The sequence below is a fragment of the Parasteatoda tepidariorum genome, chromosome 11 (assembly GCF_982258835.1).
Source record: "Parasteatoda tepidariorum strain Cologne lab strain chromosome 11, Ptep-v5.0, whole genome shotgun sequence".
NCBI lineage: Eukaryota > Metazoa > Arthropoda > Arachnida > Araneae > Theridiidae > Parasteatoda > Parasteatoda tepidariorum.
Window position 1 is genome coordinate 27,990,366 of NC_141765.1, and position 19,019 is coordinate 28,009,384.

General features: G+C 27.1%; 1 protein-coding gene across 1 annotated transcript in view; it reads left to right on the forward strand.

Annotated features, from left to right (window-relative positions):
- Nucleotides 1–12,126: 12,126 nt before the first annotated feature.
- Nucleotides 12,127–19,019, forward strand: part of LOC107447340 (solute carrier family 2, facilitated glucose transporter member 1) — a 62,622-nt gene continuing 55,729 nt past the window's right edge. The window contains exon 1 of the mRNA XM_016062217.4: nt 12,127–12,321. Coding sequence (XP_015917703.1) covers nt 12,169–12,321 — 153 coding nt within the window. The 5' untranslated portion in view covers nt 12,127–12,168. The remainder of the gene's footprint in view (nt 12,322–19,019) is intronic.

Below are 19,019 nucleotides of genomic sequence, written 5' to 3' on the forward strand. Positions count from 1 at the left end.
TTAAAAATATAATTTCAAAGTTAGAAGAGGGGAGGATCACTTACAAACCTTTACAAAGAATAAGTGCTAATAATTTTTTTTTTTTAAAAAATTAGTGTTTGATCTTTTTGTAAAATTAGCTTTTTACAAAGTAATGTTTTTAAAAACCCTTAGTGTAAATGTTTGTTTTAGAAAATTAATGCAAAGTATATGCAATTACGAATAGAAGACAACATGAAAACGTGGATAATTTTTTACCCAATGATTTGGCTCAAACCAACTATAAAACATTATCCCTGATCTGCATGGTTCATCTAAGGTTTTCCTGTTATAGCTATAGCTTTTGAGTAACAAAATCAGAAACGAAAACTTCCTCTTTTTATTTATTTATTTATTTTGAATAAACGTAACTTTATTTGAACTGACTTAGTTTCATAACACTTTAAGTAAGGAAAGCAGCTGAATTTTGCAAACTAGTATCTCATTGCGGTTGAAATTTTGAAGATCTGAATCTTAAATTTACCTTTTTGATTTTTTCAAACTGAATCTTTACTCGTAATAGACAACTAGTCGTGTTTTCATTTTGTGCCTTAGCTAAGTTAACTTTTGCCAAACTTAAAGTCAAAACGTAAATATTTTCCTCATAAAGGCCTCATTTTTGCTCTAAATATAAGCAAATTCCCATTCTGAAGCATACGAAAAGGTTATCCCTTTTTCAAACACACACAAAGCATAGATTGTTATCCAATAGAATCGGCTGAACCTCTTTCCTTGCTTTGGTGATCACCTTACTTAAGAAGCAAGTATAAGCATTCAAACCAAAACAGTTAAAAAGCTCCACCCCATTCGATTGTTTCTTTCTATCCAATTTATTCAAAGATACCTTGATGATCTTAAGTGGACAAATGTTTGAACAGAACTAGTGTGGACACAGAATTGTAGAGCTTTTGTGAACATGTCAATATTAAGCTTTCTGCACCGAAAAAAAAAATATGATCAAAACTACAAGAATATGTGAAAATTTACCGTATTTCTGCCTTAATTTGAACAACAAAAAATTTTATATTTCTTACCTAGGAGATTTGGTAATGTTTTTGTAATGTAATTAAAAAAATATGGTTTTATAATATGTGATAAAAATTTTAAAAATGCTTTAAAATTTGGTAATTTTATCATGATATTTCAGAATATGGCATAAAATCCAATTATTCGGATAAATTTATTTTTCTGTTTTATATTCTTTACTAACTGTGTGGTAATAAGAACTATAATTTTGAAAACCAGAATCCCCGATAAATCGTTACCATATGAGCGGAAAAATTGCCAAATGAATGATTTGAATACCGCATATTTTGGTTTTTATTACCAGAATTAATGTTATTAATAACATTTACCAGAAATATTATTACCATACAGTACGGAAATTTGACAAGAATTGTTTTTTCCGTGCATAATAATAATTTGCGTTGATTACTAATACATCACTTATTAGGGTATTTCTTCACAAAAATTAAATTAATTTTTGTTGTATATTTTATGATTTATTAAAAAATTTTTCTCCATATTTGGACTTTAATTCCTTTTTATAGAATATAAAATTCGGAAAAAGCTTAAGCCCTCAATTTAATTTTTCCTGAAAAATGCTTATTACATATAATATCGTACAATCATAACTTTTTATAAGAGTCATAAAATATTTACTTCCGAAATTCTTCTAATACCTCGTGTTTTTCAGTTAATATTTAACATTGATTTGTTAAACTACTAGATAAAATAAAAATCAATCAATTTAATTAACAAAGCAATATTTATTTTTTACAAAATGCATATTGAAACTAATTTAGTTGATTGTCTTTGAAACAGCTATTGTTACAGCTGTAATCTAGGTCTAATATTTTTCTTATTTTTAATATTTTTCTTATTTTTAATATTTTTCTTATTTTTAATATTTTTCTTATTTTTAATATTTTCGTTATTTTCAATATTTTTAAATCTTTAAAATTTTTCTAATATGCAGAAACCATATTCCCAAAATATGCTATGTTCACCGAGACATTTAAAAAAAAAATATATGTTCTGATATTAATTCACTATTTTTAAACAACTATGGCATTTTTTATGGGATTGACGCAAATATTAATCTAAGGAAAAGGCGTCTAATGAATAGAACTAAAAAGAAAACCTAACTATGCGAAGTTTTCTTATAACCTTCCAAACTTATAACTTACACCATTAGTCTTAGTACTCAGTCTCTCTTCACGAATTTTTCGAAGAGATGTAAATGTTGTGATCACCTGATTGGCTAACATTTAATGCCGCTAATTCCTAATTATTTTTTAGCTGACAAGGAACCTGGTTCGAGTAAAGCTTTCAATTCCGCGTTAGAAATTGTTTCCTCGGAACGTTTTTTAATCATCTAGATCAGAATCAGTATTTATGAATCCTTCTTACAAACAATATTTGTTACGAATTTGTGATGTTTCAGCAGAGTTTTTCTTCAAAAAGTACAATAAGAATTTTTTTTTAAATTTTTTGTCGGTAGAAATATTTTTATATTCAATTTAAAATAAAAATAGCTCGGATATTCTTAACCAAATGCACACACAGTTGTACGAAATTGCAGTGTTGTCAGGTTAGATTAAATGAAGATCTAAATATTATGTTGCTACCAAACATTCTTCAAAACTTATTTATATTGTAAAAAATAAATATATTGTTATTGAGAAAGTTGATCTTTTAATAATTCTCTTAACTAATATATAGGGTGCTAGGTTTTCTTAATTTGTTCTACCATTAGATTGAGGGTTCCCTATCCCAATCTTAAAAAATGTGTGATATTATGAACAAAAAATATGATTTAAGATACACAACATGGTATAGAGATACAACAGTAGGTTTTAAAAAATTTAAAATTGAACCAAAAATCATAATTTTACTATTAATTCTCTCTTAATTATAACTTTCGGCTTGCATACTAAAACGCAAAATAATCATTTGCTATCGATTACAATACATACCTATACGGAGAAAACTACCAGAATATGACAAAATTTACCGTGTTTCTGGCTATATGGGAACACTAAAGTGCTCTTTAATCTTTACTGAAGCGCTTTGGTAATGAATTTGTTAAAATTAACAACAATATATGATTTTATCATCCGTGATAAAATTTGGAAAATGTAGTTAAATTTGGTAATTTTATCAAGATACCTTAGAGCATGGCCCAAAAACCATTTAAACCGGTTAGATTTGTTTTTCAGTTTTCGATTTTTTACTAAATTTGCGTAATAAGAACTATAATTTTGAAAACCAAAATTTCAGGTATACCGTTAACATATGAACGGAAAAATTACCAAACGAATGGTTTAAATACCGTATTATTGGTTTTATTTACCAGAATTATGTTTTTTTTTTCTTTAACCAGAAATGCAATCACTGCCATTACCATACAGTTCGGTAATTTTACCAGAATAATTTTCTCCCTATTAAAACTTTCTAAGTGATTTCGTAAAACTTTATAATTTTTTTATTTTGGAGAAACTATCTTTTTCATAAACTTCTTATGCAAGGAAGTTACTGTCTATTTCCTCGTAAAATATTAAGCAACGTGAAAAACTTTCGGCTCATATATATAGAAGAATAAATAAAAGTGGGAAATATTAATTTGATAAAGATCATTAACGAACAACTTCCAAACTAACACAGTCATTAAACTAAATTTGTGTCACGACACATAAGATTGATGCAACATGGAACATATTTCAACAATTATCGTATCGTAATTAATAGCTAAACTCTATACGATGCTCTAATTCATTTCACGAGTAAATTTGATATCTTAAATTATCTCATTCAGTAGACTGAATTCAATCTCTTGTTAGCAGTGTTTTAATGCAAAATATTTTTATGTTCCTTACTATGAGGAACAAAACGCAATTTTAAAACAACACGTTAAATAATGAGTTTATGTCCTATAAGGAAGCATCGAGAGGTTAGGATGTATTTAGCTCAACAAATTTCAGGTATCAGACTGAGTTTTGCTAAGTACAATTCTAGTAAATAAAGTTTTATATTACCTGCTATGTTTTTTTCTCAGTGAGTAAAAGTGTTATGAGATATTTTAAAAGCTGAGATGAAAAACTTCTCTGAATGTTTTTTTATTACCGTTCTTGATAGATGTTTCTTTAAATCTTCTGTTAAAAATGAAGTCAAAATATTAGGAGGATCGGAAAGTATTGTCGTTTCGGTGCATTAAATATTCGTTAGTCTTAAAAACCAATTCATTTTTTTCGATTCAATTTTCGATCCGGCTTTGAAAGGTTGTTGCTAACGAGGGTGAACATATTATTGATTAAAAATAAAATCTTAATCACAAATATCACGGATACGAGATTACTTTCCGGTCCCCCTAATATTATATTCTTTACTGGTCCCATTAATATTTAGCAAGAAAAACTCAAAAACGCTTTCCAAATATGGGGATTCAATGTTACGAACTGTTGGTTTAAAAAATATCAAAACCAATTTGATTGCCTTTAGAAATTTAAAAGTGTTTAAAAAAAAGTTGAAAAAATGGAGGAAGAGGTATAAATATTTTTAAAAATAAAATTATTGGGGGTTGAGAGTGATTTATCAAAAAGCAGACATTATTTGAAAAACACTATAATTGTTTATAAAAAGCTTAATTATAATTGTTTCAAAAGGTGAGAACGGAGATAAAGGGGTAAAAAAATTAACGATAAAAAAATTTAAATCATATTTATTAATTGATATTATTAAAAAAATTAAAAACTAAAAGGATGGTAAAAAAAACTTTTTAAAAAACTCTTTAAAGTTATCAGTTTTTAAATTTTTCTTTTTAATTTAGTAAATTGTGAGAGAAGATGGTAATTTTTCAATATCAGAACTCTTAAAAAATAACAAATATTAATGGAAGAAAGAGGATTTTTTTTTAAAAACGGAATTTTAAATTGTAAGATATATAAAGCTCACTGGGGAAGAACAGTTTCTATCCCATTTTTCCGAAATAACTATTAGATTACCATCTGTTGCATTTCAAGGATTACTAAGTTTTGATAAACCAATAACGCTAAAGATCGTTTCCCCTCGAGAGTTATTACACTGTGAAATGGGTCATTTTGTGAAAAAATCCTTTCCTTTCCGCACCCAAATCGTGGTATAAGACCGAGAAATTGTGACACCCATAATCATGGTACATATAATATGAATACATAATTAAATATAATATATGAATTTCTGTGCAAAGTTGCAGAATATTTGAGAAACGATTTTTGTTTTAAATTAAAAGGTCAAGTATAAAACTTATCTCTTATGTTTTCAGTGTTTTTATTTTAGATTTAAATGCAAATTAGGTCAGTGTTGGCAGACATTGAGATAAAGCAGACCTAGGCAGAAAATATAAAAATGAAAAATCACTGGGGCACTTGAAATGGTGGAACCTGTACTGAACTATATACTTTAACGGGAAAAGCAAAATCTAAAATAAGGAATTAAAAAAAAAAAAAAAAAGCATGGTTGGAGCACGATTTGAACCTTGAAGCATGGAACAGGCGACATACTCTATAAAGCATTCAATATATGAAATCCTATTGCGTAATATAAATCGGCTAAATAAACAGCACAACAAATAAAGTTAAAAAATTAAATTGTCGCTTATTGACAAATTGTTGCTTATGAGACAAATTGTATTAATTAATTGCTTATATATATATATATATATATATATATATATATATATATATATATATATATATATATATATATATATATATATATATATATATTTATTTTATTTTATTATTATTCTTTTATTTTTCATATAAATTGAATCAGGTGTTTTCAGATAGCACTACAGACCAAATCTGGTGCAAAAAGGGGGGAAACGAAATAAAAACGCGTCTCGTTCTCATTAGATCCGTCTGCATGTATATAATATATTTTTTCATCAGTAAAAGTAAGTAAAAATAAAAAAAATCATGAAGTAATTTAAATAATAAACATTAGAAGATAATATGAGACAAATGGGAAATATTATTTTGTATTCATTTCTCGGGGGAATAGATTTGACTTGTTATTACGCATTCTCGTACCGAGTTAGCTTAATTTATTGATGGAGTCTGTTTATTTGAAGCTATCTAGCGGACACCTTATGAATTATTATAATAGTTTACAACGAGAGATTCATTTGAGCCTAGTTTCACATGGGCGTCATAGCTTGCGAAACTGTCAACATATGCCTAAAAGTATTAATAAAACATTTTTAAGAAGTTTTAATCCTGTCAAAAACACGTTTAGTTGTGAAAATGGCAGGTTGCGGACTCTTTATGAATTTTGTGTGCTTTCTTTTTCGAAGAATTCATTTGAACACTGTAAATTGACTAAGTATCAAAATCACTGAAAATCGACTTTTAATTGTCGATAACACTTATAATCGATTTGTTGGAAGAAAACTTTGTGCGGCAGACATTTTATGGAATATTTTAAAATTTTTGCACAGTGGAATTTAATTGAAAGCGGTTTCATGTGAAAGAATGGGCATCGTGTATTCCAAAATTTAAATTTGTCCAAGACACGTGAAATCAAAGGCATAATTGGTGTGGAATTATTTATTTTAATTATTTACTCATCGTATTATCGCAAGATTATTTATTATTATTAAAACTAAAAAAAAAATTTCTTAAAAATACTCCTTGGCGTATGTGGTTGAGAATTCTTCACGTAACTAGTACTCTTTCTGTGACATTTCTGTGACGCGAGAAGCATTAAATTTTGAGTTGGTGCTATATACTAAGTCTGTTACAAAATAATTAAATTGCAATTCAAATTCAAATTAATATATGAAAAACATTTTAATTAAACTAAAGACAACGTATGTTGCATATGTCCGTATTTTTTTCACATTTCAAATCAGGTCAATTATTTCAGACTGCGTGGTGAGCAAAATCTAACAAAAAATAATATAAAAACGTAAACCTAGATTGCCTATGTCCAACTACAGCAAATTGCATGACAAGAAAAAGACTTGCAAAGATTTTTTCAATAATTTTTAACTTTTAATTGACTTGTATGACTGTCTGATTTCGTAACTTAAATTATAGTTGTATTAGTAATTAGTATATTTAAGGTGAAGTCTTAGTCCTAGTACATGAAAGTCCGATCATTAGATCAAAAGTTATTCGCAGTGTTCGCTTTATTATTTTGCACACTGTACATTAGTTAAATAATTTCCAAAATGTAATTGAAGTACACAAATTTTTTCCTTATTATCGACAAAAAATTACAATCGATGATTAAGTTTCTGCACGCCAAGTACGCGTGTATGTACTGTGATAACATCTTTAATAATTTTTGATTTTATGATCAGATTTTCACGTATTAATAATCAATCTTAATGGTTCGACTGTCTAACCTTAAATATGCTAATTATTTAGTGCAGATGGTGTTTTAATTCATTAAATCAGACAAAAAATAATCTACTATATTTGAAGAAACATGCTTTTTTCCCCATTCTTTTTTTTACCACAAAAAAGGGGAATGAAATCCGAAAACTATGGCCTCAATGGTTTAGGCAGAGAGCGGTGCAGACTTGGGAATTTAGTAATAGTAGTAAAAAGGTAATGTCGCATTTAAGTACTTTGAAGCATTACATTTAAGGTCTTACTACCTTGAAGGTGACAAAAATGTCACAAATGCGACAATGACAATCTTGGCTTAGATTGCACATAGTAATTCTATTTTCTGAAGAACCGAAGTTGTTTAGAACCGAAGTCGTACTACTTCAGCCTTTTTCTGCGAATATATTTAATAGTCGATTTTCACCTTATTGCGTGTAGCGTTTAGGCACTTTAACCTTATAGATATTTTCAGAGAAATATGACGTCTATTTTTTTCCTAAGATACCTGTTTCAATGGCATGCGAAACTAAAAGATCTGTTTTAAATAAATCTTACGATGCAAAAAATTTGAGTCTACTTTCAGAAATTATGGCGTGCAATCTTTCAAGTAATTTTCAGTTTTAAATTAATTCCACTCACGAAAAATTATATAAAGCTAGTCTTAACAGTCTCTAAGATGATATTAAATTATCAGATTTTATTGACAGTGCCTTTTTAACACTAGAAAGACTGAAATACCTATATTGCCTAAAAGCAGTAAAAATGACTGCATTGTGAATAAGTAACTAATGTATAAAGAAATTTGTTTAAAATTAATTTTTTATATTATTTTCAGTTATATAACAAATTATTAGCAAATATATCAACAGTAAAAATAATTATAAAAGTCACAAAATTCTAAGAAATTGTGTCATTATATACATCATTGTTTTTCTAATTGAAAATAAATAGCAGTCAAAATGACTTCCTTGGGCAATCTAGTGTAAAGAAACTTGACTCAAATCGTATTTTATATGTCAGCTCCATCTATGTTCTCAATTTAGCATGTTTTGGACAAATATTATTATTTATTTATTTTTGAAAAAGTGTTCCTTAAATATTTCTTGACATATCTGGATATTTTTGAAAAATAAGGCGACCATGATTTCATATTTACATTAAACCGTTTTTAAATTGATCCTGTGATGCAAAAAATAAAAATTTAAAATTGCTCAACAGATGATATTAAGTAAACGGACTCCATTAAAAAAACAAAGCACACCTGGCAAGGATCTACAACACAACAATATTTTAATATAACTCAGAAGAAGATGGTATATATACATCAAAAATGATGCAGATTCCTTTTCGCCGCAGCCCTTCCGGACGTAAGATGTGCATCCGTTCTCGACATAGTATATCATGTATAGCACTTTTAAATTTAAATTTTTTCTATTCTAAAGCTAAAAAAAACTCAGGACATTTTAAGACTTTAAAATTTGGATTTTTAAAACGCTTTTCTAAATGCCTGGATAATAATAATAATAAACAGAAAATTTGTGGACATTGATGTATTACATAGTTTTTGAATCCAGGGAGCATTTTGACTCCAAAAAAATGTTTGATTCCTCTGAAAGTCACATACGAAAGAATCAGATTTTGATCTGCATTTTTCTCCGTAAGGCAAAATAAATTTCAGTATTCTCTTAACTAGGGTACTATTGTTCAAAAGAGAAACATTCTCCTAAATTTGCCGTATTGTGAAATCACCAGACGTTTTTTATAAATACCTTTAACTCAGCACAAATAAATAAAGTCATAATACGGAAAACGAGATTAATAGTATTCCTTATCCAAAAATTGAGTACGTGACCTTATAAAAATTTCATATTGAACTATAATCTTTTTATTTTTAAAATTTTTACTTCGATTTAACTTTGTTTCTAAAATAATATAAGTTATAAGAAGAATTGTAATTCGAAATGTTATGTCCTCAGAAAGACGACAGTATTTTTATTGTATTAGCATTAATGACACCGCTTTCTAGTTCCTGATTACAATATACAGGAAAATGAAATAATTTGGGAATTTAACAAAATCAAATTATTTTTAACTGAAAAATTGCAAAAAGAAATAATAAAAATCAACTTTCAATTTATCAACCTTGAATTCGCAAAATCAAATTATTTTTAACAAAAAAATTGTGAAAATAAATTATAAATAAATAACAAGACTCGACTTTTAATTTATTTATTGACTGCTATAAATGATAAAATATTACATGAAATACTCATAAACTAGTTCAAAAACCAAAGCATAATGTTCACAAACTGTGGGACTTTTACTGGAGTACTCGGGTAAAAAGATTTTTCATTTCCAAAGTTTATAGTTCAGCAAACTTGCGAGTTTGGATAAGAAATAAAAATTTCGAAATTGAAGTAAAAATAAAAATTCCAAATTAGGGTTATGTGGGGTAATTGTGACCAGATCCATTTTTAAAAACTTCGCATTAGGTAAAAATTCAGTGTTGTGAGTACATTTTGTTTCAAGTACTTTTCAATTGTTCTGAGATAAATATATCGAGTCAATATTTAAATAATTTTAGGAAACTACATAAATCCACGAAAAGCAGTTTTCGTAGATGCTCATTTAAAGTGATTTCAACCAATGAAGAAAATTTTTGTGAGAAAACTTAGTTTTAAATCTATTTGCAACTAAGTCCATGATGTTTTTTTCTAGTTTTTATTTTTATTTTATCTCTGAATTAAAATTTATGAATAAGAATTTTACCGCAAAATATTAAACCGTAATTTTTATATTAATATTAATTTAAATACAGAGATGCAGTTATTTTACGGTAATTATTACATTAAAAATTACAGTATATCAGTTTTTTTGTTCCGAAACATATTGCGATGAAAATGGATTTCACGGTAAAAAGTACCAGCACCCTGAGTGCCGTAATTTAATCCTATATTTTATTTAGCGACTAGTCATTTTTTTTCTTAGCCGGAATGGGGTAATTATGACTTTTTCCTGTTATCCCAAAATTAATTACTTTTTGTGTTCCGTAGCAAAAAAAAAATTTTTTAGAACATGCACAAAAAAGAAGCCTTGTCCTTCTTACTTCTTGAAAAAATTCTGAAAAACAGTGTTCTGGTTGAAAAAAAAAGAAGAAACTGAATCAGTGAAAAGCTGAAATGTAGCATATTAAAATCCAGCAGCGAATATCTGAAAAAGTTAGTTCAGAGAATCATAAAACGAGTAGCCCAACAACATTAATAATTAAAGAGAGACAAGAACTTGTTAGAATGCTTATTGTCAGGAGCCAAATTCGGTAACGCTCTTTAAGGATGGCAAACCAAGAGGGGACTAATATCTAGATTTTATGGAGAGACATTTTCGCTTATCAATCATTCAAAAAAGCCTAACACTTTCATTCATTGCTTCAACCTAACACAATTCCGAAAATTTTCAACATTTTTTATAAAAAATTAGAAGCAGTGAATTAGGTGCGAAAATTTACATCACCTGACTATTAAGAACTGATGTTTTACATTAATCACGACCCATTCCGTGTGTATGAAAGGAAAAGCAATGGCCAGGGTTTCTAGAGACTGACCGAGAGTCAACAACTGTTCGAGAATGTGCATAAACTTGTGCTCATAATTCCCCCCTCCCCAATTTTCCCTTAAAATTCATGATCACCTCCTTAAGAGCCTAAGTAAGTAACTTAAAGGTTAATTAGTTTTCTCTAGATTCTAAAATAGCCAAAAATTCATTAAAACAATAACTTTATTTTAGGAAGACATGAAGCAGTGAAAAAAGTCCTAACTGGTCATAAAGACTGTCCCTATATAATTTCGTATTAAAAGAAATTAAAAAGTTTTAAGAAAACTTAGCGAAAATTTAAAAAAATCATCAAAAAGTCATCATTTTTTTAAAATTACATTAAATCAGCAAAAAACATAAACTAAAGTTAGCGTGAAGAATTTTATGTCAGTAGCGTATCATAGTGAAGGAATAAAAATAAAATACTGCCTAATCATCCATTTTTTATAGTATTTTTAATATAATAATATAGCCTAAATGTGCTAATTCTTTGAATAGCTTCTTTGAGAAATTACTAATATTTGTTACAAAAGTTATTGGCTTAAATAAATGTTACGGCACTTTTTTTTTGGGGGGGGGGGATTTGAAACTACATAATATAATTAGCGATGAGTGCAATAATTTTTTAAATTATATTAGTTTTAAATTAATGCATAAAACCTTTGCACATGTGATACTTCAGTATTTTCTGGTCTACTAACTATTTAATATTTATTGCAGTCGAAAAAAAAGGGATAATTTCTAAAGTTCAAATTATTTATGTTATTTTATTTCTTTTGAAAAATAATAAAAATGCAGACGAAGAAATGTAATTTATTTCCTTATACAAAATAACATTAACTTCTACCATAAAATTAAAATTGTAGCGAAGATCTAGAACAATGATTGAGTGAAATTTCAAGGTTATTCATTTAACAAGAGAGCGAATGACCCAAAGGGAACAATTTCGTCCACTCTGGTCAGTTAAAAAAGTTTCTTACGGGATGGGGAATCAGAAAAAACATGACTCAAAAAGTAAGTAACACATCTAAGAATAACTAAGATGATGACAAGAAATTAATATATTTCAAATTCACATGTGGCAGCGGGAATATAAGAGAGCAGTAGTTCTCTGAGAATACGATATGGGGCGCTGTCAGTTGGAGGCAAAGCTAGAGGAGATGTAAAGGAACAGCAGAGGACGATGGAGCTTCAAATGAGTGAGATGAGCCACCTGAACCTGCCGGAGAGGGAGAGGTCACGGAGTGCATCCCCGGCCGACTCCCTCACATCTTCGGCCACTGATATATCCATGCTTCCCATCAGTGGCCGAAATACACATAAAAGAGATGATTACGTAAGTATTCTTATAACAGTATCCCTTTCAATAAGACTCTTTCTTCAGTACCATTTGATTGGAGTGACACATAAATATTGATATTGTTGGTAAGACTTGGGCTTTGAAAAGTGCTTCTTTGAATCGATTCTTTAAACAAAAATACTTTAATTATAAATATATTGTATTTATGTATGTATTATCTGTTGTTTAGAAAAATATTTTATTTAGTTTTAAAGAAATCTTGAATTGATCTTAGAAAAACATACGAATATTCTCTTGTTTGTAGAATCTGTTAAAAAGAAAGGACTTAATTTAAAAAAATTTTTCAACTTTATTCTTCAATTTTATTTCTTTATACTTCATTCAATTTTTTTTAACTTCATTTTTCAATTAGTTTTGTTAGAAATTTTCTTCTAGTACTATAAATACATATGAAGTTTTATTTGTTTGTAGGTTCTATTATTGTATTTGTAGTACTGTATTTGAGTAGTTTTATTGTATTTGAATTGAAATGTTTTTATTTTATTTTTTAGTTCAATTTTCTATTATATCAAAACTTAAGTAACAATTTACATCAAGTTTGTAGAATCTGTTAAAAGGAATGGTTTTATTGTACTTGATTTTAAAATTTTTTCCAACTTATTCTTCAATTTTATTTCTTTATAGTACTTCAATCAATTTTCTTTAACTTCATTTTTCAATTAGTTTGTTAGAAATTTTCTTCTAATATTATAAATACATCCGAAGTTTTATTTGTTTGTAGGCTCTGTTACTGTATTTGTAGTACTGTATTTGAGTAGTTTTATTGTATTTGAATTGAAATTTTTTTACTTTAATTTTAATTCAATTTTCTATTATATCAGAACTTAAATAAAAATTTCCATCAAGTCAAGTAAATAAAAACAATTCTTAATGATTCAACTGAATGAGAGTTTTTTTTCCACTTATTTTTAATTGATGATTTAATGTTGATTAATTTTTGCTTTTTTTTCCATATTAAAAGAAAAAAACCAATATTTTACAAAATTATTCATCACTCATTGGATAACTCCTTAATAGTTTCAATTTCAAAAAGACAAATGTCGATGATTATTGCGTGAATTTTCCCGCCAACATAGCCATGAATATATATAAAATCGATTTGTTATTTTCGCGTATTTGATTACAATATTATGGGTAAAGCTTTTTATCCGACTTTTAGTAGCTTCTTTGTACTTGTTTTGTCATTTGTGAAAAATGTATGTATCTGTTTTAATACAGATTGTTCACGATTATAACTAGCATAGATAAATCCAAACAATAACATATAAAAAATTTTAACTATTGGTTATAATTTTTTTGGACACATTTTTTTCCAAATCATTCTTCTAGCTCATGTTAAATGAATTGTAGAAAACGAAAAATGCTTTTTTTGAAACTGTTTAGACAACATGCTAAAAAGCACTATTGGTGATGGTTGACACTACTGACACCAGCTGACACTATTTTAGTACGAGAAATCAAAACAACACATTTTTAAGAGAGAACATAAAGAACAAAAAGTTTTTGAAAGAGAGTTTTTTATACTGTAGCACTTTAGAAAAAAAATCAATTTTTTTTCGTTGTTTAATCTGAAAGTGATTACAATACATTTTCAAATTGAATTTTTTTATACATTTATGATCAAGTCAAACGCGCTTTGCACAGACCTACAGCATTTACTAGAACGCTAATATCCCACCTTTCAAATTGGTTGGTACAATACCTGGTCAAGCGATTGCCCATTTACGTGAAATCTTTTCAGGCTATTGTGAACACTTGTCATCCAGCTAGCCCATGCTTAAATTGGTAGCATTTGTTTAAAGTTTATTTGAAAGAAAAGAAAGAAAAAAAATAATAAACAAGGTAGAAAATCATTCCATTCTTTTAAGCAATAACTACTTTAAAAAAAAACTTCTTTTATTTTGTAGCTGAAATGGAAGAAAGGTCAACATGTTTCAATCGGTGGTCATAACATGTGAATGATGAAAACAGAAATAAATTAACATTAAATTAAAACAGTAGCAGGAATATTCCCAATTGCAAACCAAAGAATGGGATGGAAAATTTTCTTTCGCGATTGTACCTTTTCTGCTTTCATCATTCACATGTTAACTTCCCGACGAGAAGCGTCGTATTAATACGCTGGAATAAGTCGATCTTTCTTCGATTTCAATTATGAAGCAAACGATCTTTTTATTTTCAGGTTGACTTGCCGCCTAATTCTACGCTGGATTATTCGTTTCATCAGCTATTTTGTTATTTTCTTATTCAACTTTACTTCGATAATTCAGCACTTGAGGAATTTATATCAATTTTATATTTCGTTTATATAGGATAGTAAAATTTAGTGAAGTACCTATGTTTCCTAAAGTTGTCATGTTTTTTAAAAAGTCGATAAAAAGGTGTTCTACTGATAACACACACTTCAAAATGTCAAAAAATAAACTTGCATCTAAAATTTCGTCATGTTTAACAAATGAATGAAAATTTAAATTCTTGTTTCAAACGTTGTATATAGTTTACTCTTTCACTTCCTCTAAATAAATTTGCTTTTTATTCCTTCATTCATAACACTAGAATTTATACTAAAAAAATTACAAATTATCTCAAATATATTAAAATTTTCTTTAATTAAAATGATAATAACAAAAGTTATAAATTAAAAAGCTCTTCAATTAAAATTATGTAAATTAAAATTAATAAATTGATTCCCGTAATTAAAATAATGAATTAATATCATCCGTGGAAAAATGCTATAAAAAAACAATCTCTAATAGTTATGCGCATTATAAAAATCGATACTCAATTATTAAATGAAATCCGCATTACTTAGACAAATATCTTTTCGCATTTCTTACAGCTCAAATTATTAAACGATATCACTAAGTAATATTAATATAATAATGGAATATATATCATAGTGGAATTTATCTTACAAAAGCTTACTATAATATAGCTTAATGCGTTCTTAGCATAACCAATTGAAGAGTGGGAGAGTTAAATTTTTTAGCGAAACAAAAATTGAACTAGAACATTTTTACCATTGTTTCTAACTGGATTGATGCCAAAAACGCTGACTGTCATGTCTCAAACTTTCTAAAACCTCTCTAAACTTTTCCCCTCTTTACTTTAGTCTATTTTAAATGTCAATAAAAAATAGTACCAATGTTAAAAGGTAGTAAAATGTTAAGAAAGGGTTAAGAAAATTAGTTTGTGTTATCACCAGCAGCAATTTGAAGATATATTTTTTCAAGTAGTTTTTGACTTATAGTAAAACTTATTTTCCATTTAATAGTTTAAGAAAAATTAAATTTGAGATACATCATAAAAAAACAATGTAGTATTTTTTCTAATACAATAAGTTCAATTTAATTTTCTAAAATTTTAACTTCCATAAGCTCTTACGGAGTCAGCATGATAGCATGATAGCATAAAAAATAATGTAATATTATCCGATCGTAATATTTATAATTATGATCAGTTTAAAATAACTTAATAAGTTAAAAAGAAGATTTTAATTTAAAACTAACTATGTTTTTATCATATAATGTATAATTTTTATGTTACGTGAAATAAATACAATAGCAAAAAAAAAAAAAGGGGGGGGGCATTAAGATTTTTTTTTTATATCACAGTTACTCTTATTGATATTTTTAAAGTACATATATTCTTAATATATAATTTCTTAGCTTTAGAGAAATACCAGAAACAATTAATTTATGTATTTAAATGAATTTCATAATAAACTCTGGTTAAAAACACTTTGATAACATTTGTAAGGAAGTGCTTGTTCACTTAGTCTGTTTCTTATGTAAAATATAAAAAGTAAAGTATATTTGATCTAATTTAAGTTAAAATAAATTTCTTCTAAAATTGATAAATAAAAGATAACATAACTCAAGAAAACTAATAAAAAATTTAAGTTGAAAAAATCTTTCATGTAAAACTTAACTTTTACTCCAGATAGAAGTTATGCTGGCGGTATTTTTTACCGTAAAATCCATTTTCACCTGAAGATGTCATTTAACAAAAAATCTGACATACCGTAATTTTTACAGTTATAATTACGGTAAAATAACTGAATCTCTCTAATTAACTATAAGATGATTTTTAAGATTTTGTTATAATAAAATACAAATAAAAATGTCGTATAAAATTAAAAAATATAAATTCCCTTACAAAAATTGAAAAAAAATAAACTATTTTAAAAACTTGCACACTCACCTCTTGCATACCGAAGCAAAATTTTCATACTCTTAATCGATGGAATAAATAGAGCTGTCAGTTTTCATTGTAACGCAAAAAAAAATTTTTTTTGTACATGAAGTAAGCTAAAGAATCCTGAAAAAGTAAGTTTTTCAATAAAGTATCCGTGTTTGGAACAAAAACAAGCAATATATTTCAGTGAAAAAAGTAAACTTTGATCCTAAAAAAATAACAACAATTATAATAACTTAATTATTTTTGATGCTCATCGATGACTGTTTTTGTCTCCCTAGAATTAAAAAAATAGACTTCTGAAAAGGATTGGTTAAAATAGCCCCACCAGCTTGAAAAGTTTTGATTTGAGTGAAACGCGTTTAATATCGATTATTCTGATCTGTTAGGTTTTTTTTTCTCTCTCTTTTATACTAGGATAATCAATATAATATTTAGGAGTTATTTTCATATATTTATAGTTGAACATTCTATTTTATAATTTTAAGAAAAAAATCGATTTTTCTTTTTCTCATTTTCCCTACTTAGGCTTCATTACTATTTAAAATTTCATTTGAGAAACCAAGAAATGGTTATTGGCACGCTGCTGTGAAACACGATTCAAATGACCTGATAAAATTTCTTTGAAGAAATCAGAAAAACTCAAATTTTTTTGTCTTCCAAATGTAATAAAACATTCAGACGCCATTAAAAACAATCTTAGAAAAGAAATATGAAATATAATTTCACGTTACAACTCCAAAAAGAACAGTCACATAAAATTTTTCATCAGCCTAAAATCATATTTTACATAAAATTATATATTGTCACCAATTGTTCTCGATTGCTTTTAATATTTTCTCTCCATATAAGGTAAAAATTATAAAGACTGCTTTCTATTTATAATTATAATTTATAATTATCATGGTGAGAAATTATATATTTATACATAAGAATTTGCATAAATCAAGACGAACAAGACAATCTAAAACGTTTTATCAAATACGTGTTTCTTTTGTTAGACTGTTTTCCCAGAATTAATCTTATTTTTAAAACGAACCTATTCAATTACTTGATTTGTCCTTTTCATTATACATAAATATTTTTCACGGTCCTAAAATTCTTTCTCACTGGAGAGTCTGTAAACAAGATTATCTCTCCTCCATGAAAAGAGGGATGCATTGAAATGATCCAATGAAGAGGGAGTTTCCTCTTTTCTATCATTTATTTGGATGCTCTTTAACTGCCACCAATCGTTTTCTCTTTATCTTTTGTTCAATTAAAGACTAAATAATTAAGTGGTGTTGGTACGAATAGGATAAAGGGATAAAATCAAATATTTAAATGCTTTCGTGAGGAAGGCTTACGCGTAATTAAATTATAAACATTGGGAATTTTAGACTCAGATATTTCTAGCTAACGTTGCTAGATTTAGCGAACAGAAAGTACCTATTTCACTAATATTTATTTCTTAGTATTTTTCATCTCCTCCTATGGATGTGTATTGATATTAAATCACTTTATATTTTACAACACTACATATTTTAATTTGGTTGCTATAATGAAATTTTATATGTATGTATGTGCATATATATATATATATATATATATATATATACACTACCGGTCAAAAGTTTGCGAAAATTTTTAAATCTGCAAAGAAAAGGCCTAAATTCAAATGTTCATAGAACTGCGAAAAATCATTCAAATGGCATGAAAATTTGATATGTTCTGAAGTGAACCCTCTACTGTTAGTTACATATGATCAAATTGCAATACTTTGTTTTTTGCGAACTGAATCCAGCTTTTCATCACGGATTGTTTTTATGGCGAAAAAAGTTGTTAAGTTTGAACACTTGTCAAACTTGCAAAAAATATTTTTGTACTTTCTGTTAATAGAAAATAGTTATTTGAACAGTTCTATGTAAGCCCTCAAAATTTCAAATCGATTCGATTTTTTTTGACGAAGTTATAGAATTTTGAAAAACATGTGTACTTCTCTCGATTTTTGAGCATTCCACATATGCAGTCTTCTGGTCTATACATCTTCTATCAAAGAACTTTTTAATTTTTATGTTTCTATATTTTCAAATAATTAATATTTATCATAAAACAAATACTCTTATTCATTATTGTAATTATTATTGTTTATATTTATTGTTTATATTTATTGCTTACCTGTATTAGTTTTGTTGTGATATTTTTACTTTATATTAAATTAAATTAAAAAGTTATAACAATAATTACATAAATAATTCTAAAAAAATAATAACAATAGTATAAAAAATTTGCATTTTTATTAAACTATTTTATTTACAACAGGTAAAATATTTAACATATTCTTATTCGTATTTTGTAATTAAATAAATTAACATTTAAATCTTAGATTCCTCGAACCATCCACCTTTTGCTTTTATTATAGCCTTACATATGCATAACATTCGTTCTAATAAACCATTAATCACTTCAAGTGATATAGAGTTCCATTCCTGTTGTAA